This window comes from Buteo buteo, chromosome 21 (assembly GCF_964188355.1).
Source record: "Buteo buteo chromosome 21, bButBut1.hap1.1, whole genome shotgun sequence".
Lineage (NCBI taxonomy): Eukaryota > Metazoa > Chordata > Aves > Accipitriformes > Accipitridae > Buteo > Buteo buteo.
In genome coordinates, this window is record NC_134191.1 from 24,359,212 (window position 1) to 24,383,982 (window position 24,771).

Consider the following 24,771-nt stretch of genomic DNA (forward strand, 5'->3'; position numbering starts at 1 on the left):
GACAGAAACTGAAAGAGGACCATGTTTTAAAGGTTGCCAGCTTCTGTACGCGCGTGATTTGTTTGGCTTTATGTGCACTCTCACCGTAAAATCAGTAAAGCCATACTGAGAACAGTTATGAAAATTAAAATATTTATGACAGTTTATCAATTATTTTGCAAAGCTGTAACACCATTAGAACATTTTTATGTTATCATAGCTGTGCTAACAGTAGAGCATATATCAATATTAGTTTGGTTAAAATCACATCTCTAGCAAATACTTATACCGAAACAAAAAGCTCTGTATGGACTAGGACTTGGATCATAAGTCCCACTGAACAATTAGCACACTGTCTGGCTCTCACTGTAGATAGGGGCCATACACTCATACCTGCAGCTTCAAGTGTATTATCGGCTTAACAGGCTTTCCTCAGGTAATGCTGTGCCTACATTATTTTATGTGCTGCAATCTACCTACATTTTGCTGGCACCTGTTTTTCAAAGTAACTGAAGCCTCTGGTGCATGAGTTTGAATCTATTTCATTTTACAAGCTTACTACATGTCATGCAAGTTTTGACTAAAGCTGTACTCAAGAAGTGTTTGTATACTGTTTTGTGAGAAAAAAACATGTTTCATGTGTTCGCAGTCTGGTAAAATTCACATTTATCAGAGAGGCATTTTTTTCTACCAACATTCTCACTGAGCAAAGTCAAAATTCACCACAGCCTGGATCTACCATCCACAGTCTGGATTCTGTTCCTATCCCTGCCACAGGTGAGCCTTCTGACTTTTGGGCAAGAACTCCACCTCCATTAAATGGAGGGAATATTTCCTTATTATACAGAAACACTGAAAAACACTTATCTCATTAGTGAGTTGAAAAGCACTTTCAAGATCTTTGGATAGAAGTTTCCAGAAAATACAGCACTTCTAAATTCCAATTAACTTACTGAGTCAGTACAGATGACAAACCAAGCATCATGGCTTATTTATCAAGCAAGTGCTTTCCATTCATTGCTTTGTCTGAAAGACAATATATTCAATGCCTTCATTGAATGCCTTTCACGGAATTATTTTATCTGGCCTTCTGAGCTGCATCTAGCGTACAAGCAGGCACTTGATCTGTTCCAATTTAAAGGTTAGCTACTTTGAAAGCTATTTCAACACCGGAACTAAGTGTTGACTGAAACCTGAAACTCTTCAAGTTCGCAGAGCTCCTTTCTGAAATGAAAGAGGACTTTTTTTCCTTAAGAAAAATAAAAAAAATCTCTGCTAAAATCCTGAGATAACAGTCTTACTGATAAATCCTTCCTTTGCACAAGATGTTTTGGGAAGATCAACAGTTGCATCTATTTATTTCTAGTTGTTGCATTAGAGCTACCTGGGATGTTCTTTAATACTATCAGCTGTTAAATTAAACAGGGATGAGAGTGCCCAGGCTGTTGAGCAGGCACTTAAAAAACTCCAAAACTTAAACAACTGACCCATAAGCATTATTTTAGGCATCAGTTCAGTAAACTGCCTATGTGAGGAAATATTCATACACATCAAACTTAATGGACACCAGATTTTCGAGAACAAATTAAATGAACTTACCGTAATGCATTGTGGGAATCTGAGAAGCCATCAGCCTCTGTGTCTTTTACTATTGTCCAGTCAAAGACTAACCCTGCCAATGTGCTGAAAGTGTTTCCTAGAAATCAAACAATCAGATTAAAACAAAAATAAATAGCAAGCATATAGTCTTCCTGGAACACAAACTATGACTTCTTCCCCTAGGAAATCTCTCTATCTTATCCCTAAAAGAAGCATTATTGGTATCTAGTTAAAAAAAAAAAAAAACACAATCTACCTTACTTTACTGACTTTGGCAAATTTAAGGTGTTTCTGTTAACTGGCTTCTCTGTTTATATTTTGCAACACCATATGCCACTTCATTTTTCACAAAGCCCACTAGTGTCCACTGACACAATATGGAGCTGAAATCCCAGTATTTACTGTATTTTAAAATATATTTTCAGTTGTGTTACTCCCTTTGACATTTGTATCTATATTAATAAAGTAAGAATAAACACAAATTTATTTTCAAATTCTTATGCTTAAAGGTTTATGATATTTTTAAGCCACAAAAATGTTTTAAGACAAGTTAACACAAAACACAGCCTATGTTGTTTCTCCCATTTCTGTACAACTTACTGCAGATAGCTCCAAATCCCAAATAAACAGGATTTTAAACATAAAACTCTAAACAAACAAGGCAATATAATTAAAATTGATTGAGACTGGATTATTTAACACACATTCAAGTCTAACTTTCTTTAGTGATGCATGCTTTAGCTTTGCAAAGCTGTATTACACTCTTTTGTTTTGCTCCAATTGAAAACAAGGCTAGTGGAGAAACGCACATTATGGCACTACAGAGAGGCTATGCCTGGACACAGCCAGTGCTGCAGCAAACTGGTAGCAGAAGCATGAAACAGTTCTTACAGCCTCTGAACCACCACTGGGCCTGGCTGTCCTGGCTCCTGTTGGGGTCCCTCGCTATGAAGGCAAAGTCAGGTCATCAAAGACAATCCATCATGGGCATTCCCAGACGATACTGTCTTGAATGAGTGAGACCCTGCATCAGCTATCTCTGCAGCGTGGAGGGCAGCAGCTGTCTCCAGATTAAGCCTATCAGAGGCAGCACCCAGGGAGGCAGACAGGTAATACAGCGCTTGTCACGAACTGTATTACGTCTTTGTCCTTCCCTGCAGGATCACACAGCTGTCACAGGAGCTGCAGACCAGCTGTCCTGGCCAGCTGTAACGTTACCCTCCCAGGCTCCTCAGATGTCAGTGTAGGCAGCAACTTGTGCTCCTGCTCCACAGCCGTAACCTGGCCCAGAGCTGCTCCTCTGTGATGCTTCAGCAGAAAAGCAGCTCTCACTGGCAAGGCTGGAGCAAACCCCAGTAAACAAGGAGAGCTGTCTTGATGTGCTCTGCTCCATCACTGGGGCAGGAAGCCAGTGTTCCTTGCACACTCATAGCCAACGAAATGCAAACTCACATCTTTAAGTCTTTCTCTTGTTTAACTCGCTTCTGGTTAAGTCATAATAAAATAACTTGAACAAAGTTCAACAGATAAAAGAAAACAATATATAGTATGACTTTTTTTCCCCTCTACATTCTATACTTAATTTGGCCAAAGATCTCCATGATCATCTTCCTCTCTTGCATTAGTAATCTTTGAAAAGAAATAGAGATTGAGGTTATATTTGGAGTGGCTTATTAAAAACATGTACAAAAAGGAATTGACATTAATGTAACTGATTAAAAAATACAGTTTATGAAAAAAATAACTGGACAATATATGGAAGAGAATAAGGAAAGAAACTATTCCTAAAGATACATCGATACTCACAAGAGTAGAGTCATCAATATTAATGAATGGTCTGACCCATACCAGATGCAATAATCCGGCAATGTAAGATGCAATAATCACCATCAGCCCAAAACAAATCGCACTTGGTACATCCCTAGGGACGACTTAACAACTTTACATACCAGGACAAAAGCGATGTCTCTGCAACATTGTGTACATACAAGGGCTGATACAAATCATCTACTCTCTCTCCCTCTCACACAGGCTCCAGTTAACAGGCTTGACATCCATTCTTTGTGCAAGTTTTCAGCAAATCTAACCAATTTTTTCCCAATATTCATTGAACTGGATAATTATTTTATATTGATGTTTTCACCTTCTGAATATTAAAAAAAAAAGTATTCAGAAGTCCCGTATTCAATTCTCTGACTTTTCCTGAACCATTATGTCCTTCAATAAACTTGCCACTGCTCTTATTTTTTTTTTTTTTTAAAGTGTGCCAAGAAAGACCACTGAGAGTCCAATATGTTCAAAGGTCACCCAAGGATGGATCCCAAGGTCATTTGGGTCAAAAGGAACTGATTTTCAAAGCTTTTGAGTGTATCCTGATCCCCTGAACCTAGATGGGGAAGTTTAGCCCTATGGCTTCTAACCAACACCTTGTTTCAGTCATGCAGATTAAACCTTCTTCGTGAGTTTTGAACCCCTGCTCCTGTTCAGACTCCAAATTGGGTGGCTTCCAAGACAAATTTGTCCATTGAGCATGCCTGAGAGTTTGCAGAAACGCCAAGCCAAGAATCCAGTATTATGCATAGTATAAGAAAACAAAATTACTTTTCATTATTAACATATTGCCATACATAACCTGGCATTCATTGTTTACAAACAAACAAATTTAGAATGGGCTCATCAACTACCCAAAACAAACAATTCAACTTTTTATAGCTGCTTTACATGTCATTTCCTTCCAGCCAAGTAGTTGTCCTAAAAAAAAAAAAAAAATCACTCAGCCTGTGTAAGTGTCGATGTGTACATAAAAATCGATTGTTGAAACCAAAGCATGAAATTCTTACCAGCGTCATGGTTCTTTTTCTGATGCTACTGACAGTATGAAAAGCAGAAGTTTTCTGCTCCTATTAAAAAATTATGCATTCAGTCCAAATGCACTGATTTTATGAGCCTAAATGGTACCTCCCCAAAGTGAGGGTTTCTATAATAATTTAGGGATATTAATCCAAGCAGTAGGTGGTTGGTCTTCAACATCATCTCTGAACATCTTGTTGGATGCTTGATTGGACTCAGATAAAATGTTGTTTTGCAAAATTCCTTAGACTATGTCAGCTCAAAAGAAAAAAAAAGGGAAAAAAAACCCCAAACCAAAACAGACTACTTCACATTCCTGTGCAGCCTTGCTCAGGCTAGTTAAATCCTGATGGGGCATTTCAACAGGACAAGTGTTGGGACTTTTTCCATTACATTCTTACTCCTGACCTGGAGGTAGAATTGCTAAAAGCTGACACCTTTATTTTAAATTCTGATTTTTAATAATACCATTAGCACTAGAGTTAAGTTTCCTGGGAAAATATGGAAAAAAGGCAAGCAAAGTTTGTTGGAAATCAAGCAGTGTTTGATTTTCCTATTCATGTGGTATGTAGATTTTTACACTTAAACAAAAACAATAGGTTACTGAATGTATTATGCAGAGAACTCCCTTTAAATTACTCAGTTCAGCTTCTAACATTCAATCGTGTCACAAATAAAACCAGTGCAAATATCAGACAATTAAGAGTTTCAATATATATTTTATCTCCTACTAGTAAATCTCTTACCTTCAGAATCCAAAGCCTGAATTTTTAGCTCCAGTGGTGAATCTTCAAGGTAGAGTTCTCTTGTTGTGGACACAATTTGGATGCCATGAATTATATCAACTATAGCATCACAACGAAGCACTTGTCCAGTCGCTTAAAGAGACATCGGAAAGAGCACATAAAATCAGCAACACTGGACATGCTCATGAAGAGCACCAACAAGACAAAATGCACCTCAAATTTAGCCAAGGACACAAGACGCTGAAGGAACTGAAACTAGGTCATGGCCTTGACTAAGGAACTCTTGGTCAAATGGTGACTGTGGCTAAGCAAGCAAGAAAAGCAGTTCCCTCCCTCACAGAACTTTAGAATAAATCTTTAAAAATTGTGTTTTCCATCTACACTAACAGTTACAGATGTTGTCTCTGAGTACATATTAGGAGTTTCTACAGTGCAACTGTCAGACACGGCTCATGTTCTAGAGAACTTAATGACTTTTACCCGCAGATGATAAACCCCATATACTTCTTCATTTAGTGACTGCAAGACATTTAATTGACCATCCAGTTTTGCCTATCTGCCACTATAGAAACTAACCAGGTATATTGTATAACAGACACAAAGACAATTTCCAGCTTTCTGAATGCAAACCATCTGAATTTGCATCATGTAAAAAGTATGTACTGAAAATTATTTTCAGCCCTCCCCCCCTCCTTTTTTTTAAAAGAATTACCCATTTTCCTGGATGTATCTTTAATATCATTAACACTTATTTGAGGTCTTTAACAAACAGAACATAAAAACCATGCCCATGGAAAGTCTAAAATGACTATGCATATGAATGGAAATTTCTTGTTTTGTTTACTTTTAAATCGCTACTTTGTTTCTGGAGGATGCCAGGATGCCCATAAACAAGTAATGGTGTGCTTAAAAAGGTTAAAACTTACTTATATCTTCAGCAAAGATGATACTTGTCAGACGTGTGGGCTGTGAGGACCGTGCCTGGACAACAGCTTTCTGTGAGCACTGGCGCTCATCCTGATCTGCCAGCTCTATGCTCGCAACCTCTGGCCTCGTGGAGGACCTACAAGATTATTTGGTTGTGTTAGCAGGATTTAAGTTACTGCTAGACAGAAATCAAAGGTCTGGTTTAAAAGCCACCAAAATAATTTACATGAGACATGCTACATGGTCAGGACCTGACTTTCGTAAGAACTGGAAGGCAACAGCTCCTTGAGGATTTCAGCAAAAGTGAGTGCAGGCTGAGGAAAGGTGAAAGCACAGACCAGAAGCCCACCAGAGCCCAGACAGACAAACACAGCATTCTCTCTACCACAGCACGTTCACCGCTGAATGTAATTCAGTCAATTCAGAGCTACACCCAGCTACTAAACGAAAGTACAAAGCCTTTGCCCTGACTATTTATTAGCTTAGAGGCATGGAACAAGCAAAACCACATACAGAATACTGAAGTAGAAGGTAAAATAATTTTAGCTAAAGCTCCATTTGCCACTTGTAATTGCATTTTCAAAACAAGTTTGACACAAAGTTCTGTAAAAGTTGGAAGTTCTCCATGATGACAGAACATCACAATTACATATGTTTGCTGTGGCAGAGGCACTGAACAAGTAAGAAACAACTTTTATAATCAGGAATTAAAAAAGAAATTGATTTAGTCTGTTTAGCTGAAGTATGTAACACTGTGTAAAACACGCAAAGTTGTATAATCATCTTTGGTGAAATGTAAGCCTACATGGAATTTTGACCTAAAATTGATGCATCTGTTACTTCCTGCTATGAGTTGTATGGCTTTTCTAAAAACAACTGCTCCAGGAATGAGCTTGTAGGAAGCTCACCATGGACGTGGAGCCCAGTTCTCACCTCCTGTGTGCCAAAAAATGTACAGTGAGAAAAAAAAAATTTAGAAGTTATTAAAAACCAAGCCTCTTGAAATTAAATTTCAGATAGTAGCAATATACATCTGAGGCCTGAATGTAGAGTGCTTAAAGCAATTAAAAAATTCAAGCAGGCCATACCCCTTGCAAATAGTTAAGAACACCACCCCTCTGAACTGGGATGAGCTGCTGACTAACTGTTTTGCAGAACTGGGTCACGGCTGCTCCATACAACCCCTTGGTCATGCTACTCTGCAGAGTAAGCAGAAAGGCAGCCTGCTTGGACTCCAGCTCAGAGTCCAGCACCCTGCTTAAGCTGCTAATGAATTAAGCGCCTGAAACAGTCATCGCTGTTTGCTCGGGGATCCTGAGTCAAAGCTCTTTCACAAGGGTCCTTTGAAGGATTAAAACAATGAAAGAAAGCACTGATGACAAAGCTGTTCAGGAATTGCTTCTCCCAGATGATGACAGCAGTTCTGATGAAAACATTGCGTTATCCGGTAAATATAGTCTAAACCAGGCACTAGAGCCACACCTGGTAAAGATGGTGAAACTGGATTGATTTAGACTTTTCTTCTGGAGGATGTTAAAAAATGCCTACCTGTGATCTATGGGAAGAAAAAAATCTTCTAACTCAGCAAGGAGCTGGAGGGGAGCTTCAAACAAATAACAATATCATACATGCACTTCTCCCCAGATGTAGGTTTTTACCTACTTTTATTACTGGCAGAACCAACCAATCCAAAACAGTGAAGAACAAAGTTTCTTGTTAACTACAATTGTATCCATTTCAAAAAATAACATATCACAATATGTTCAGTTATCTTAGAGTTAACAGTTGCAGTCCAGGTGAACAGGGACCAATCTGGTTGTAGTCACTGGAATAAAACCGCAAATCCTGTCTTCACCCTTAAGCAATGAAAAGCACAATTCTGAAGACAAATCCAATCGTGCAGAACTCCAAGACCTCTTTGGTTCGAAGCAGTTGGTAAGACAGCAAACACTGCATTTCTCACAGAAACAAAAATACATTTGCGTCAGCTCCCTGGTTCCCTACATATGGGCCTGGATTTTATCATACTATACTATCCAAACAAGGAGGCCCCAAAAGCTTGCAATCTGAGGACACAAAACCCCAGTCAGAATACTTTTAATTGTGCATACTAATGGCGGCGTACAGGTTCATTAGACACTGCATAGCAGTATGATGTTTTTGTCTTCAGCAAAATTCATTAATTCAGTGAATTAGTAATTCCTAATATTGGTGTGCTCCCAACAATATTTTGCTTACACAAAGACTAGTTTTAAAGGATTTTGAAAAAACAGTAGCAACTGCTAACCCAGAAATTTCAAAGTAACAACCCACAGCAGTATGCAATTGACAATTTAAACACCAATTAGAAGCTTAAACCTGAAAACTGTTTTGTTATATTCTAGATACCTAAGCAATGTACACAAATATGAGCATGGTTTTTTTATACTCGGGTTTACACTGTTTCTAAAATAGTATTATTTATTTTCTATATTAGTAGTACATTTAACTTTGCTATACAGCAATTAATTTCAGAGTGAACAATTAGTTATTTTTGTGTTATTCTGTAGCTTCTTAGGCAGCCATGAAACAGTTTTCCAACATTTAGCAAGTTTCTTTAAACAATGTTAGTATTCACAACCAGTAAGGCTTTTTCTGTACTTGGCTGGTAGGCTTTTCAAGCTGAGCATGTGGATCTGACTTAATGTGCATACAGGCATTTTTAAATAAGCATTATATGTATGGAATGGACATTTACTCTTATTATTTAGCTCACTATATTGCTTAATATTCTCTGCCATTACTTTTTTTATTCATTCAAGGTTTTTGTGTTCTTACAGTCTGAAATTGACTGTGTTTGCAACACAACAGGGGTTTCATTGTGTTCTGTATTTGTTCTTTTAATCATGGCTATGTACTGTAATACATAACCACTACAGTTTGCACTAACAGCAGTCTTGTAAAACTAAATCTAATTACAGGATATTTTTCAGACTAGAAAAACTAAGGAACAAAGATAAACTAAAAGTTTGCATTACATTTTAGCTGTAAACTTACATACACACCACAATTATAAATGAACTTCTAAGCTTTTACAGCTGAATGCTGGTTAACTCTTAGCTGTCACTAGAGTAGGGAACCTGAGATTAGATACTATTTGGTCTCTAACAGTAGTTTAAAATAGGAGGTAGAATATCAGCTGAATTTCTTACTTTTTTATTTACTTTTAAAAATTTTATTAGCAATAGTATGTCTGCTATTTTAGGCAACTACCTTAACTGGGCAGGTGAAGCAGGGCCTTTCTGAGGCTTGGTTTACTATTGATTTATATTAAAACCCAAATCTGCATGACTATTGTTTTTTACACCATAACATATGAAATACTTGATGACTACTCAATATCATTTGGCAATATCAAAAGCACATTCTGTTTACAGCTACATCTGATTCAGGGTCAAGTACAGAAAGGATAAGGCACTAATCAAATAAGCTGTGTATTACAGGGGCATTACTCTGCTGTAATACACACAGGGATCACTACTGCATCCTAGATGGACAAGAAAGAGACTTTTGCTTTAAAATGACATCAAAGACTGCAACTTATGTCACCTTCCAATTACAGCAGTTCTTCGGCAGCATGTCAGCGTGCAATATTGAAAGCTAGGCTTGTCAGAGGTCAAAATTAGATCCTGAGAAGCAAGCAATGGGAAGCATTTCTGGCACTAGCTCTCGATCCCATACCAGCCTCTGTAAGAAAGAGCAAGGCAGGAGAGGAAGCACTAGAAAGAATAGTGAGGAGGTGAGGAAAAAAAGCTAACAAAAGTCCCAACATTTATTTCTCTCAGAATAATAACCTACTGGCTGAGGAATTAATGACACTTGCAATAAAGACTGCCAGTCTTCTTGCTGATTTCCATTTCATTCATGATTTTCACCTGCCCCCTGGACACAGAACCGTATGCCAAGATTTTATCTACGGATCTACCCAAACTTATGCCTGCACATTTTTAATCGACTGTTCTGTAATATCATATGTGAATACTTCAAGGATTATACTTAATTAATTTATCAGCTGGTTTAAAGATCAGGCAAATACTACTCTTTCCACACTCCAGCAATACTCCGTTGATTCTTATTGCTTCAGCATTTTATATTGTTTTGTCAACTCTTCAGACTACACTCAACTGACTAAATTAGCAAAAATCCACCTTTGCGGAGATGCACCATGAGTGTCAGTTGATCTAATCTTTTAGAATTTGTATCAGGCATGTGGGCAGATATGTAGTCAGAGGGAAAATGGATAGTAAAGGTTTCCAAGAGTTTGGTAAGATTGGATTGACCAATACATTAGGTACCTTATTTCTAGTCACTCTTGGGACTAACACTGTTGACATACAAAAATGAAAAGAGACACAAGAGCCAGAACAGGATCCAGACAACTGTAGTTGTATGATAAAAAATAGATTCCCAGAGAACCAAGGATATGGGAACTGAACCCATTCCAAAGCAAACATAGAGGGAGCCTGGCAGAGTTCCCTCAACTCTTAAGGATTTTTAACAACACAGTGGCAGATTATCTCTCTATTGTTCACTCAATCCTCTCCTAGGATGTTTCTTATTGTACTGGGAAAACAAAAAGCAGCAAAAAAAATCCTCCATCCAGTTTTGCTTTAAAAGCAAATAGAAACATCACACACCACAGAATGAGCCAAGGATGAAGCTTTTGCTTATGGGATTTTATACTGGTGATCAGCTGGCATGCCCATTAACTTCAAAGGAAGCAGAATTAAGCCAGCAATGATTGTTCTCAAAATCCAACCCAGATGCCAAACTGTAACTTTAATATTTTATCAAATCAACTGGTGGCCAAAAGCATTTTACCCTAAGTACTTATCTTTGTACCTTTTCTAGCTGCATGAAGGAAAATGGCATGCCACACTAGTGATAGTCATCTTCCCACTAAGAGAATGCAATAGATAAAGGTTGGTCTACACAAGTTGCTCTGAAATTAGCTTAGCCTGATTTCAAATTAGAAAACAAAACTAAAAAAATGGCGGCTTACTTCCAAAACACAAATGTCACATTTTGCATTATTTCAAATTATCCACTCTGTTAAACCTTCTCACATGTAGACACCCTTAAAGCTTCAATTACTAAGGTGAGATCCACACCCAAAGATAGTCTTAAAACACTTCATGGGTGTTCTGCAGTGAAAGCTGCCCAAAATCAAGAACAGTGCTTACTCTTTCTGTCCTCCTTGCCAGGCAGGTTATGCTCAGATTCAGAAAAAGTTTTTTCGACAATAAACCTGCAATGCAGGTTGACACATCAGCTAAGAGAAAAATCACGATTATTTCTTCTGCCTCTTCAACTCTGGCAGAACATCTATGCCGCAGACTCACGCTACCTGCTATGGGTTTGAGCCAACCTACTTGGGTAATACAGACCTGAGCCGCAGCAGCGCAGCCTGTCTCACTTTACCAACAAGGATATCCCAACCCAGTTCTGAGCTCATTCTGGTATCTACAAGAGCTTGAAGCTGTGCTGTGAAATAACACACTGCAGTGCAGCCTACCTGACAGTCAGCAGCATAGGCACCTCCCAGAGAGAGGGAGAACATTTTGTTGCCTGCTATAATGGCCTTCTAAGTAGGAAATGCAGAGCAGGTGAGGACCAAAGAAGGGGTAAGGATAACAGGGGATAACAATCATTATTTAAGATGTTATTGCATAATATGGAAATTAACAGTCAGTATCATGCAAAACATTTTTCAGTGAGAGTCAAAGACAGGGGTTTTTAGACCCATGGTAAAACAGGTAATCCATGAGACAACAACAACAAAACCCCCAGAATATCAGGGATGAGATTGTCAGTCTTACAGCAAAGTAACAGACCTCGATCAGCAGCACTCTATTTAATATAGATTTTTAAAAAACATAAGCCACCACATACATCCCATGGAATGATAGGACAAATTTACAACCCAGTATCAGAAACATGACAAGACAAGGAGCTAGAAAATGAGCTTTGCCAGCCGACTACTGCAACAGCAGTGCTGCATATGGGTTTTGGGTTCTTTGGAAGTACCTGTGCATTATGCAGTTCAAACACCACTCAGCCACTGGATCTCTCACTCCAGCACTCTGCCACCTGCTCCTCTCACAACAGCAATTAACTTTATGTAACCTCATCAGTGAGGGCTTCAGGAGCACACACAAACCCTTTTATTTAAGGTGGCAATAAACTCTCCTTCACTGTATTTGCAACAAACACAATTGTACAGGGCCATTATCACCTTTGAGCAGTTTCCTATAGCTGTAACCTTTCCATAGCAAAAACCTCTGACTTCCATGGACAACGGTGCAAATTCAAGCGGTTGTATTTCTCAAAGCTAATTCCTGAAGCTTCAACTTTCCACCAGTTCTCACCATGTACCTCAATTCTACAAGATATGAAATAATGTTACAGACCTGTAAGTGTATTTATACATTACACATAATTTCTACTATAAATACCCTGTGCCATGTTGTATACCTTGGAGGAAAATGGGGATTTTTTTTGTGTGTGTTCCCCCCCCCCCCCCCAATGTTATTACGGTAAGGCAGATTTCAAGGACAGAATTCTGCTTCTGAATGCTTTAATTCTTCCAGGTGTAATTTCTGGATTAAGGTAATTAAAAGATAAATACAGATGTAATTTAAATGCTAAATATATCTGCACAGACTGTGTTTTATCCCTGAAGATAGTACCATGTACAATATTTACAGATGGGAACACCGTACGCTTTGAAAACAAAGCTTTTACCAAAAAATAATTCTAACATAAAGGCAACCCAAACTCCAGAAGGCACGAGCATCTTGAAAATCAGAAAACACTTTAAAGCCATGCTTGTAACTTTATCATTGCTCCCAATCTGCTGGGATGATGATAGAATTTGACCTTTTCCCTTTGAATCACTGGAATTCTCAGACACCACTACAATCTCTCTGAAAATCTCCCGCTTTCAGAGATTAACCTGAAGCCCCAAAGGGAAAGTGGACAGAAATAAGGTCACATGTCATAGACTGATTTTTCATGAAATTGGACACTCAGGTATGAATTCAGAATGTTTGAGATGAGTAATGCAGCCCTTCAAATACTCAAAGGATGTCTTTTGAAGGTAGATGCTGCTGTAGGATGAGAACAGCTTTCATACACTACCTCTAACCTCACAATCACCCATATTACACAACCTCAGTCCCCTCTCCAGACACAAAGGGCCTCAATCTTACAATTTCCATTCTAAATCCCTGCTTTCATGCATGCAAACCCACCCATCATTTTACAAATTCTGGGTGAGGAATAGTCACTACTTCTAAAGCCATTACATTTGGTACTTCCTAACTTCTTCAGTTTAACGGCCTCCTTCCAGTAACAGCTAAAACTGACAGCTTTAACAGGAAAGTACAGGAAACCTGTCAGCAAGTAGCTGTGGAGTTGCCTGCCCCTCCAAAGTACACTTCTTTCTAATCCCCTACAGTTCAAGGTCTGTGGGGGCAAGGATGTAGAGGGAAAGAGAGCCGCAGATGCAATCCAGCAAACATGCTCTGAGCACCACGACAAGCATGGCTGCTTCTGCTCAGTCACACACACACAGACACTGGTTTTGTAAGCACACGTTGAGTTTTACCACCCACATCCTGCCAGTTCCTGCAAAGCAGAAGTGAATAAATACACATTTACAACCCTGGTACGGAAGATGATGACACACTCTGTATGAAGTTGGTATAGTTTCCTTAATTCTCAACCAAAATTAATTAATTAATCTCTGAAGGGCAGACGGAGAGGATGGAAAAGCATGTTGAAGCCTATCTGCATGAGGGATACAACCCATTGCTGGCAACTGGCACCAATATAACGTGCTCTGAAGTGCCTACAAATCATCCTCATTAGAGGTACACACGTGGACCAAATCCATTATTTCCCTAGAGTACGATCTTATATCCTTTCATCTGTAGATCTCAGTGATATTTGCAAAGGTCTACATACTTCTGACAGTTGGATAGCACCTGGCACATGCAGGAATGGCTGTAGCCAGCCCAGCATCACCTAGCAGTTTGCTGGCAAAACAGGACAGTCTACATCTCCTAGATTTTACTAGTGCTTTGATGAGTTTGGTTTTTAGCTTTGTACAATGTACTTTACCACATAAACCAAATCCTTTTAAAGACTCAGCTGCCTCTAAAGATTAGAATAAGGAAAAAGAAAAGAGCCATACTTGCAAGTTTTTCACTAAAATGGCCCATATAAAAATGAAATTACACAACCACATGTAGCTCATCTAGTAACTTCCTTTCAGTCAACTTTTGCAGAAACTCTTGATTACTACTGTTGTGTGCAAACACCCTCAAATGTGTAAGTTGTTACAGACCAAAGGCTTGTAACCAGCCCAGGGATGGGAAGTGTAGGACCACCAGCTAAAGAAACCAAGACAGAGGGAAAATATAGCCCTACAAGATGTATTTCAGTAACTGTCAGCCACAAAATAACAACTGAAAACTGCTACATGCATCCATCTGGCACATATGGAAGTATCATCCTAAACCTATCTTGACTACCACATTTTTTTTCAGGTGTGTACCTCCTGCTTGTTACTGATCCAAATTACAATTCTGGTATGCTAAAGGAAGGATGAGGATTTGGTAACACTTGTTTAACATGAAGACTGCGACACAGTTTCTGAATCTGCACACACCATAGCATTTGCCTTTAGCCCCCAGTTCTCAACACAACCCAGACCTGCTGCCTGCGAGCCCGGCCTGCAGGCCTCCCCCCTGCACAAGACGGGCTGGGGGCTGCCAGCCCAAAGTCGCTCGAGTATATCCCACCTGCCTCAGCACCAAGGCCTCCAAAAGAAAACCAGAAAAGATATAATCTTTTACAGCTTGACTTCGTCTTCCCCAAGCTACGCGCTCAGGGCGTAGCCTACACTTACAGCAGCACCGAGAGGCTCACACCTCAGTGAGGTGCTGCAACTCGGTCCCTCCTTCTCTATATCCATACCCCAAACTCAAGGCCCTCAGTCCTTCACTAACAACCACAGCGAGGGAATTTCTACCCCAGCAGCGCAAGCTTGAGCTCCGGGTGCTGCCACCACACACGTGGGGCTGCGGGGCAAGCATGTGCAGGGCAGCACCGAGGGTGTCCACGCGTGGAACGCGCAGGGAAGCGAGGTGGGCATGCGTGGGGTACGCGGGGCAGCGGGGTGGGCACGCGTGGGGTGTGAGAGGCATGCGTGGGGTGTGAGGGGCACACGAGGCGCCCAGCCATGGCGGGAAGCTCCCCCACGGCAGGGGCCTTCCCCTCAGGGCCCTTTCAGCCCCGGCCTCGGGCCAGAGCCCCTCTCCAGCAGGTTTAACCCGTGCTGTAGGAAAAAAAAACACAACAGCGATGGTTTGTAAAGCCCAGCCTTTGCCTTCAGGGGTTATCTCCGTTTCTGCCGCCCGCACTGCTGGGCCACCCCAAAACACCGCCCGAAGGAACGTGATAACGGCGAAGGGGAGGCCTGGCGCTGGCGTCTCCCTCAGGGGAACGGCCCCAGGGAGGGAACGATGAGGCTCCGCCGAGTCGCGTTTTCCCGCCGCGGGCTGAGGAAACGCCGCAGGTGCATCCGGGCGGCGGCGGCAGCAGGGGGAGCGGGAGAAGCGGCGGACAAAGGGCGGCGGCACCTGCACTCACCATCGGTAGCAACCCTCGCTGGCCTCCAGCGTGAAGTTGACGCGGGTGCCGCGGGTGAAGGGTAGCAGCACCTTGGGGATGTTGAGCTTGGAGGAGGCGGCGAGGTGAAGGGAAAGGAGGAGGAGGAGGAGAGACAGCGCCTGAGGTGCGGGGGGAGCCATGCTCCGCCACGGGCAACCGCCGCCGCTGGGGGCGGGAAAGGGCGGCTATCCGCCGCGGGCGGAGGGACGTCAGCGCCGGGGCAGGGCGCCCCGGGGGGCGGAGGGGGCGAGGAGAGGGGCCGGGCCTGCCCCGAACCCGGCCCCTCTGCCCCGAACCCGGCCCCTCTCCCCCGGGGCCGCGCCGCCTTCCCTGAGGTAATTTCTAGTGGCGCCAAAGCGGGGAGCGAGCGCCGGGGTCGAGGCGAGGGACGTCCGCCAAGTTCAACTGCGGCCAGGTTTTGGCGGCTAAAAGGGGCTCCTGCGGGGGTGGGAGCGTGTCGGAAAGCGGCTTGAGCAGCTGGGGAGGGAGGTGGGTTTTCTTCAGGCGGGGTCTGAAGGGGACAGAGCTGAGGGTTGCGGCTTGGATGGGGCTTGTCGCCGCGGCCGCCTCAAGCAGGTCGCCTCGAGTTGGCTACCAACGGAGCATGTGGTGTTTTCACCCCACTGGGGACGTGGGGCGAAGACGGTGGCGCGTCTTCACCTTGCCCCGGACAGCACCTTCCACGAGCCCTGCTGAAGGCAGAGTGGGATGAGGTGTTGGTTTTAAAAATAGGACCTATAGATTAAAAAAACACCCAACAACCTAAACAGATTAAAGCCTAAATCCTATGGATTAGAAAAACCCTTAAAAAAAATCCATCGAGGATACAGGTGCTACATTACATACTATACTCTTCCAGTGTGCACATTATGGTACATACAGTGATGCTAACAGCTAAGCGAAGCAACAGTTTTGTTGTTATAAAAACACCGATTTTCTATATCCTTATACCCTTCAAGTAAGAAGACGACTTCTCCTGTACTCTGTGTCCTAGGGAAAAAAAATGGTAGGCAGACCAAAGTGCAGAAAAAGGTAAAGGAGTCAAGACAAGGAACTTGGTGGTACGTGAACTCTGCAAACCAGGTGAATACCACAAGCAGTCTTGGCCTGAGCCGCTTGGAGCTCCTCCAAGGAGCGCAGTAAGTAGCCAGATTTCATCAGCCAGCCTAACGCGAGCTTGACCTTTTCCTGTGTATTGCTCAAAAGCATGGTGGAACAGCATGGGAAATAGGACAATGTAGGAAGAAGAAGAAAAAGGATGGAAGTTTTAACCATCGCTGACAGATCTGTAATCATTTAAGTGTGTTCAGAGCCTGGAATGGAATTCAGGAATCAGAAGTCTCAATCTGATTATTTTTTTCCCCCACTATATTTTGTAAACATATTGCAAAATGTATATTTTACCTCCTGGTGGTGATTGGACTTTGTTGAGGGTGGCATTGTCTTACTCAGTTCACTTTGTTGCAGATGTTTTTGCTCGAGACTTAAATGAACTGGTGATTTATGTAGGGATAAACACGATTCCGTAAGATGGAATTTCTGTGTATTTAATAATTTGCATTTTTAGAAACTCTGAACACACCTGAAAGTACTCTCGAAAGGCCATTATATTTTTTAAGTGGAAGGTCAGGCTGGTACTGCAATCTTAATTTGTCCTTGTTGTCAGTATGCATTCATATGTATCATCATTTCAACGTACATTTAATGGTAGGATCTCTTCACCATTCATGGTGCATGGGAAAGGTCATGCTCCTGGAATTAATCAAAGCTATTTAGTGAATGAAGTTATTGTGTGGGAAGATCTGCCTATTCTTACCTACAACAGAGGGACGGTATGTATATGCAGCAAGAAAAGGGTTTTTAAGAAGGGACAATCATCTTGGAATTAAGGTAGTTAAATTCTGCCCAGGAAGATCAGATGCTGTCCGGGGACACCACCTGAGAGTTCACCCAGGTCTAATTTAGGTAGGGTAGAAGTTAACCAGTTCTCATCTATTCTAAGTAAGTAAACTTATACAGGACTTTTTATTTACCTATGAGGTGATTTTGTTTTGGTTTTTTTTTTTCAATATTTATTCAGCTAGTGTTTTATTTATAAGTACCTCAGCAAGGCTATTCCATTTTCTATCCCAGAGGACTGTGTGCGGCTGGACAGTTCACTTCTCACTGCAGCTTCTGTTTGTATATTACTCATTTTCTGAATGCACATCTTGAAATTGTGTGGTCTGATTTAGAGAAGAGCTGAACTTTACAACTGCTATTTAAGTCACTGGGAGCTGGGCCCAGAAAGATCTATGGTATTAAAACCTCTGGCAAATCAAGCCACTACGCCTTAAATTGCTCCCCAAAATACAGTGTGTTGGTTTTTTTTTTCTTTACTCTTAGTGTCAGTCAGTCTGTAATCTTCCTTCATAGGCATGTTATGAAGATAAGTTCAGTGAAGACTTATATATTAAGGAGGGATGTGACAAAACAGCCCATGACTAAATCAGTACAATATGTTTACGGTTAATATAATTACAACTGAGTAGATAAGAAGTAGCTAGTGAGTACCTTGCATCCTGTGCTGTGAATGAGGTGAGGAAATGTCTGTATCCCAGTGCTTCCTAGCTTTTAAAAGTAGGTTTTGCAATCTCAATATATCTTTACTTTCTTTCATCAGCAGTGTATGGTGATGAGTATTCAGTGCGTTACTGGAAAATTATTGTTGTTCTCAAATACTTCTTAGACTTGAGTGATTTTCATAAGGAACAGCAAAGTGAGCTTAGGACCTTAAAGCTTATTGATGAAACATGACAGTTAAGTACAGCAATTAAATGTCTGACATATCTCAAAAGCATACTAAGCAATTGTAAGAGTAGAATAAGGCAGGAGACATTGATGAGCAACTCTGCAGTTCCTGTTACACAGTAAAATTATGAAGCAAATTTTCTGCTTGCTTAAATTGAAAGTCATGCATTGCAGCACTGCGTTAGCATTAAAGACTATTTTGGACAGAGAAGAGTAGGCTAGGAGGCAGACAGTGTAGCTGCATGCTCTGTGAGAAGTCACTAAATTCATGGGTTGGCTTAGCATAGTTGCTGCAGTGCTCTACTTTCTCTTTCCATACTGCAGTGATGAGACCAGTATGGAGTCAGCACATCCTTTCTCACACTAAAATGACAGTGCAAAGAACGTAAAAATACCTCCGGTCAGTGGGATGGTTAGCTGAGAATAGGAACAGGATAGACATATTAGGAATATGAGATAATTTTACATGCATATCAATGTACACCTGAGTAAGTCTGATAAAGGACAAAAATGGAAATTTCTTAGTCACAAAGAATGCAATTATAGAACGATAGAGGGAGTACTTTAATGAGCTGCTTAATTGTGAGAGGGATAAAGGCGAACAATAAATGGTTATTCTCCAAGCAGCTGAGCCATTTGTGGAAGAATTACATTTTAAAGAGATTTAAGAGGCAATCAAAATACACGGCAGTAAATAACAAAACACCAGGTGCTGATAATGTTTCTAGTGAAATACAAAAATAAAAGGGGGAGAATTACTGAAAGATTTTACAAACTCATTTGGTTGGTCTGAAGATCTGAAAACACTCCCAAGGAAGTAAGGAGACATATACTTGGACTAAATCTTTTAAATTAATGAATTTCTGGTGGAGAGATATTTTTTTATAAAGCTAGAAGAAACCTGTATCAGTATATCTATCGTGAGGTGATCTTCTGCTCACAGTGACATAATTTTAAATCCTTGTTCAAAAAAAGAGAGTATTTGAATGGCACAGTGATGATGATGGTGCCTGTTTGCCTGTCTTCCCTTTGAATTGCCTCAATGCTTCCCCAGCCCTCAGGTCTCAAGGGTATACAATATGTGTGTCTCATCTTTCGGCAGTACAAGGACTTGCGGGGCTCATCATGTTCAGGAAGGCTAAACCAACTTGATACAAGTACTAAGCATGTATCTAATATTATGGTTCTGCATACGTGCTTTCCTGGATTGAGGGCTGAGTCTCTGACAAATTTTGAATGAAGAAAATCCCAGGTTCTAGAGTTCATTCTCTAGAAAAAAAAGGTTACTAAAAACCATCTCGCCAATGAACACCTGACTTTATTTTCAGGCATTTCATATTTTAACATGTCTGAATAATTTAAAATCTTTAAAAACGCTCCTCTACAAAAAACAAACAAACAAAAACCCCAAACCAAAACACAACCCAAACCCCCTAAAAACCCCAACTCTGAATAATTGCAACTCAGAAAGTGAAATTTCAACAAAATGATAAGGCAATGAGGTGTGGAAGATTATTTTAAAGTGTACTGGGTCAAACTAACTCAAAACAGTTCCAACCATAACCCTTGTAGGCATGTCTATACTCATGTAACAGTATAGGGCTGGCTCTGTGTAGTATGAGCAGCTAAATGCATTGTGTACAATTTAATTTTAAGAACAGTTTCATTAAACTGGAAGAATCAGGGGTCACACAGCAGAACGATGAAAAATATTCTGTGCTATCACACTCATGAACCTCTCAAATAAAATAATATTTGATTTAAAGGCTAAAGAGCGACTGACAGATAAGAGTAACATGTTTAACAAAAAGACTGTTCCTCCAGGGATGAAGCTCTGGTTGAGAAGAGATGGGGAGTTGCCTACACCAGGCTGAGTAGGAGATGAAAAGGGCAGGTTAACAGACTTGGAGAAAGAAAGTGGTCTGGGAATAGTAACTTAAGGTGAGGATAACGGTGATGGACGTTTTTTTGTCTGATGTTGTCTGTGTTTAAGGTGAAGAATAAAAAAGTATCCTGCAAAAATTGCTGGGAAAGATGGTCAGTTTCCTTCCTCCTTATCAGGCCACATCTTATAACACTTCAGCAGCCCCCTTTGTGTCTGTCTTACCCATCGCTGATCTCAAAGTACAGTGCTTTATGTGTATTTGCTGGCTGACCAGCTCTATGGCTTTCATTGCTGTGCTTTTCTTCTGCTTAGTTTGCTGTCTGGTTTCATCCTCATAGCTGCAGAGCCTTGCAAAAATATCTCCACCAAAGAAACATCAGTCAAAGAAGTATTTAAAGTAGTCCAATATATGAAAAGGTACTTTAGAACACAGTCAACAGAGGAACAAGATTACAACTGGTGTCCCTTAGTACTAGCAAAAGGCTCATGGGAATTAGTAGTTCACAGATAATTGTCTTTGAGTATGTGATTATAGCCATCCATTATTTAAAAATTAAATGGAAGATCTTACATACATACAACTGTTAAGCTTGACTGGCAAAACTCATTAATTAGGCATTGATCCTGCTGCCAGAAATGCATGGGATAGGTTCCTGCCTCTGCATTATGTCTCTGTTCAGCTGCTTCTGCCTACCTATGGAGATCTAATTGTAAGAGGGGGCATTACACTTCATTACTTTAAAATAGGTATCGTAGACTTAGAGGGTACATAAAACAACATTCCTTTTTCAATTATTTCTTTATCACTTTCTCTACTAGTAGAGTTATCATGTTCAATTTACTGTATTAGACTTTCTGTATCTTCATACGCCTATTGAAGATTTTATGAGAACATCCTCTCAGTCTTACAACCATTCTCTACAGAGATAATGATAGATTGATAGCAACTATAAAACTGAACAGTTTGGTTATGCCTGCCAGTATTTTCCTTCCAAGAGAAGATTTTTGGCCAAAGGAAGGCATAAATTCAGTAAATATCCAAAATTAAGGCAGCCAGTTAATGGTAATAAGGAAGGAAAATTTAAAATTCCATCAAGGTTGATTTCCTTCAGAGTATTCAGAAGGAGGACTTGTGTTTAGAAAATCAGTAAAATAAGGGCCAAACCTGCCATTCTCTGCATAGTCTAATCTGCCAGGGATGTCACCGGGAGTTTTTGAATGTGTACCAGGTAAGTAAGATTCAGTCCCAAAAGGGAAATGTAGCCCATTTTAAATCTCTGTTCCTATCGTATAAATCCATTTGATATGCAAGACTTTCCCAGATGGTCTAAAACCCCATGACCTTACTAAATTATTCAGGATGAATCTGATAACACGGAGATTATGAAACAGTAACATCAGATAAAAATAAACGTTTTTCACTTCAGAGTTTATCTACCTTTCTAATGTAAATTTATGGTTATTAAAGTAGGTTATTTATAGCTGTCTTTCCAAACAGTTACATAACTGTGGTCTTGCCATGTGCCTTTATACACAGATAGAAATCATATTAATGAGCTATTCACTGAACAACTGAATGAATGTATGAGTGATGAGAATTCACAAGACGAGACAAGTAACAAACAAACAAAAATCCCAACCTTTGTTTGTGCTTTAAATACATCAGGGAAATTTAGGAAAACACAGTAGTCTTAAATTTTGAAAATAATTAATACAATTTATAAATAGGCATGTGAATATGTTTAGTGACTTAGTACTAAGGAAAGTGAATTGAGATCATTTCAAGGTTACTTGGTTGCAAGTTATGGCAAGTACACCTCAGAAATTTTAAGTGGGCAATCAAGTACAATAATTCTGAGTCTTTTTAAACATTAACACTGTTCTGAATTGGTTTGTTATTTTCTATGTTTTAAACACCAACATGGGACAATTTATAAAATTCCATCACCTTTTCTATTTTTCCCATTCTCTTCCTGCAGTAGTCTGACCTCACTTATCTCAGCACTGACAATGATCTAGAGGGCTTCTCTACCTACCCAGCAAGACTGTCAGACTTCCTCTGTATTTCTTCATGTATACTGGCAGTATATAGTATGCATTTCAACTGTAAAATTGAAAATTTGTATTCAAAATAAACTCTATTTTTTCCACTCTAATATATACAGAAGTACAACAAATTCAGCACCTCTTGCTGACCTTGAAGAAACCTAACACAAATTCTGTATAATGAGTCCTTCCAATGGAGATTTCACTTACTGCAGTAGAATGTTAGTAGAAAAGCAGGATGTGCTGCAGTGCACAACAGAATATAACGTATCATGTACACATTGCACTGAAGTGAACTGATTTCTATTTTGTCTCCTTAATTCCTTTCAGGGTCACTGTTCCAGGTAGGCCACCTACCAGTCAAGTTACCCTGGGGAATGGAATATTCAACATTGAAAAAAGATACCATTCCTGAAGCAAAAAAGTTATCTTCGATATGAATTTGCAACTGCAGATTTGTGACAAATAAAGTTAAATACAGTGTCACTGAGACAAATTCACTGCAGATAGTGAGGCACTGGACAGAGATTTTAAAGGTCTCTTTTTTAAAAAAAAATACTTTCAGAATCTTGGCAAACCAAGGTCTAGTCCCAGCAACACAGACACAGCTTGCATGAGTAAAATTGTACCCAGGCTAGCAAAGTATGACGCAGCAAGCTAAACTCCATGGCCTTTGAAACCGAGGTCTGAAGTTTGCTGCTTGCAGCCATCTCTAAGTGCATACACCTTTTTCCTTTTTTGATTTTTGTTTCTGTGTTGACTCTGACTCATCCTAGTTACATGCAAGCCTCGTTTTCACTTCTGCCCTTTCTGTCCTGCGTCTTACACTGCCACTTTACCACTGGTACAGCGTGCTTCACAGGTATTTAATTAACGTGTCTTCACAGCTGCCCTTTATCCCCATTTTGCAGACATGCAACTAAAACCCATGAAAGAAATCTGAGATGCTAGAAATTCCATTCTTAACAATGAATGTCCCCGTCTAACATACCAAGCACCTTCCCAGTCTACTATATGTTTGGGTTTGCCAAGTGGCCTATATCATGTCTGGAAATGTGATTTGGGTGAAATTTGGAGGCTGACTAGGACTTTCTTCAGACAGGACAGTAGCATTAGCTCTTGCTGGGACCCTGAAAATCTTGCACGCAGCCACTGCGCATGCTAAAATCTCCTGTACAGATCTGAGTACAGTAAATCTGACTGTATGATGCGGCCCAGTGTTCCACTGAACAGCAAACATCTAAATTGCCATGGTGGATATATGGAGAAGAATTAGGACACACTGAATGCTGCCCTACTCTGGCATGACCACTGAAACTATAGGTTAGTCTCGTTACAATGACCTTCACTTAGGTTTAGGCCCCTAATTTATCTTTGAGATTGGGTCTTAGTTTCTAAAGTTGGCGATCCAGATGATTAAATGTGAGTGTGTACCTAATTATGCAGATAGCATCCAATAGGACTTAAAAGGCAGAATGCTCCTTTTTTTTTTTTTTTTTAAACTTTAACAGAATTTTCTCAGCATCACACATTAGGAACCTGTATCTGCCTTCAGGCACTTTGTAAACTCTCTAACTTAAGTAAAGGAATTTGCTTTGACTAGAACCTATATTGAAAACTTTAGTAAGACAGGGCACATCTCCCAGTGGCTTCCTGTGAAAAGGCCTATTAGCTCAGTAATACAGGTTATTAAAATGTTGATAATTTAAATGCATTATTACAGCTGTATACTTTTTGTGAACATTTGTGCTAATAAAATTTGATCTCTCAAAATGTTCATGAATGAAGGAGGTTCATTTCAAGAGCATGTGAATATTCATTAGTATTTTTGCATTATTCTTCTAGGCCTTCTTTGGTACAAAGTTCAAATAACAGGATTTGTATCTGGAAGACACTAATTAGCGTATTTTAAAGCTGCTGTATAAATTACACAGTTTTGTACATGCTGAAGTATGATAGTTTCAGAAATAACTAGATGTTCTGCTGATGTTTATAACACATCTAAGTTTTAATACATTAATTTTTATAACAATGGCAGAACACAAAGAAACTGCCTTTCTTTGTGTGGCTTGGTGCTGTTTGTTCCAAATATATTTTTTGCTTACAGAAATGTCTGCTACAGATACTGTATCAAAGTGTCAGAGAAATGTGAGAAATTTTCTGATATCTAGAAAAAACTAAATTACTTTGACAAGGGAGCATGTCCTGCCAACATGATTATAGCTAAGGGAG

The 24,771-nt window shown here is 40.1% G+C and overlaps 1 protein-coding gene across 1 annotated transcript in view; it reads right to left on the reverse strand.

The window, feature by feature from the left end:
• NUP210 (nucleoporin 210) overlaps positions 1-15,978 on the reverse strand; it is a 68,147-nt gene extending 52,169 nt beyond the window's left edge. Inside the window, exons 1-4 of the mRNA XM_075052695.1 lie at positions 15,798-15,978; positions 6,101-6,237; positions 5,175-5,306; positions 1,579-1,675 (exon numbers count right to left, since the gene is read on the reverse strand). Coding sequence (XP_074908796.1) covers positions 1,579-1,675; positions 5,175-5,306; positions 6,101-6,237; positions 15,798-15,958 — 527 coding nt within the window. The 5' untranslated portion in view covers positions 15,959-15,978. The remainder of the gene's footprint in view (positions 1-1,578; positions 1,676-5,174; positions 5,307-6,100; positions 6,238-15,797) is intronic.
• Between the last annotated feature and the right edge of the window lie 8,793 nt (positions 15,979-24,771).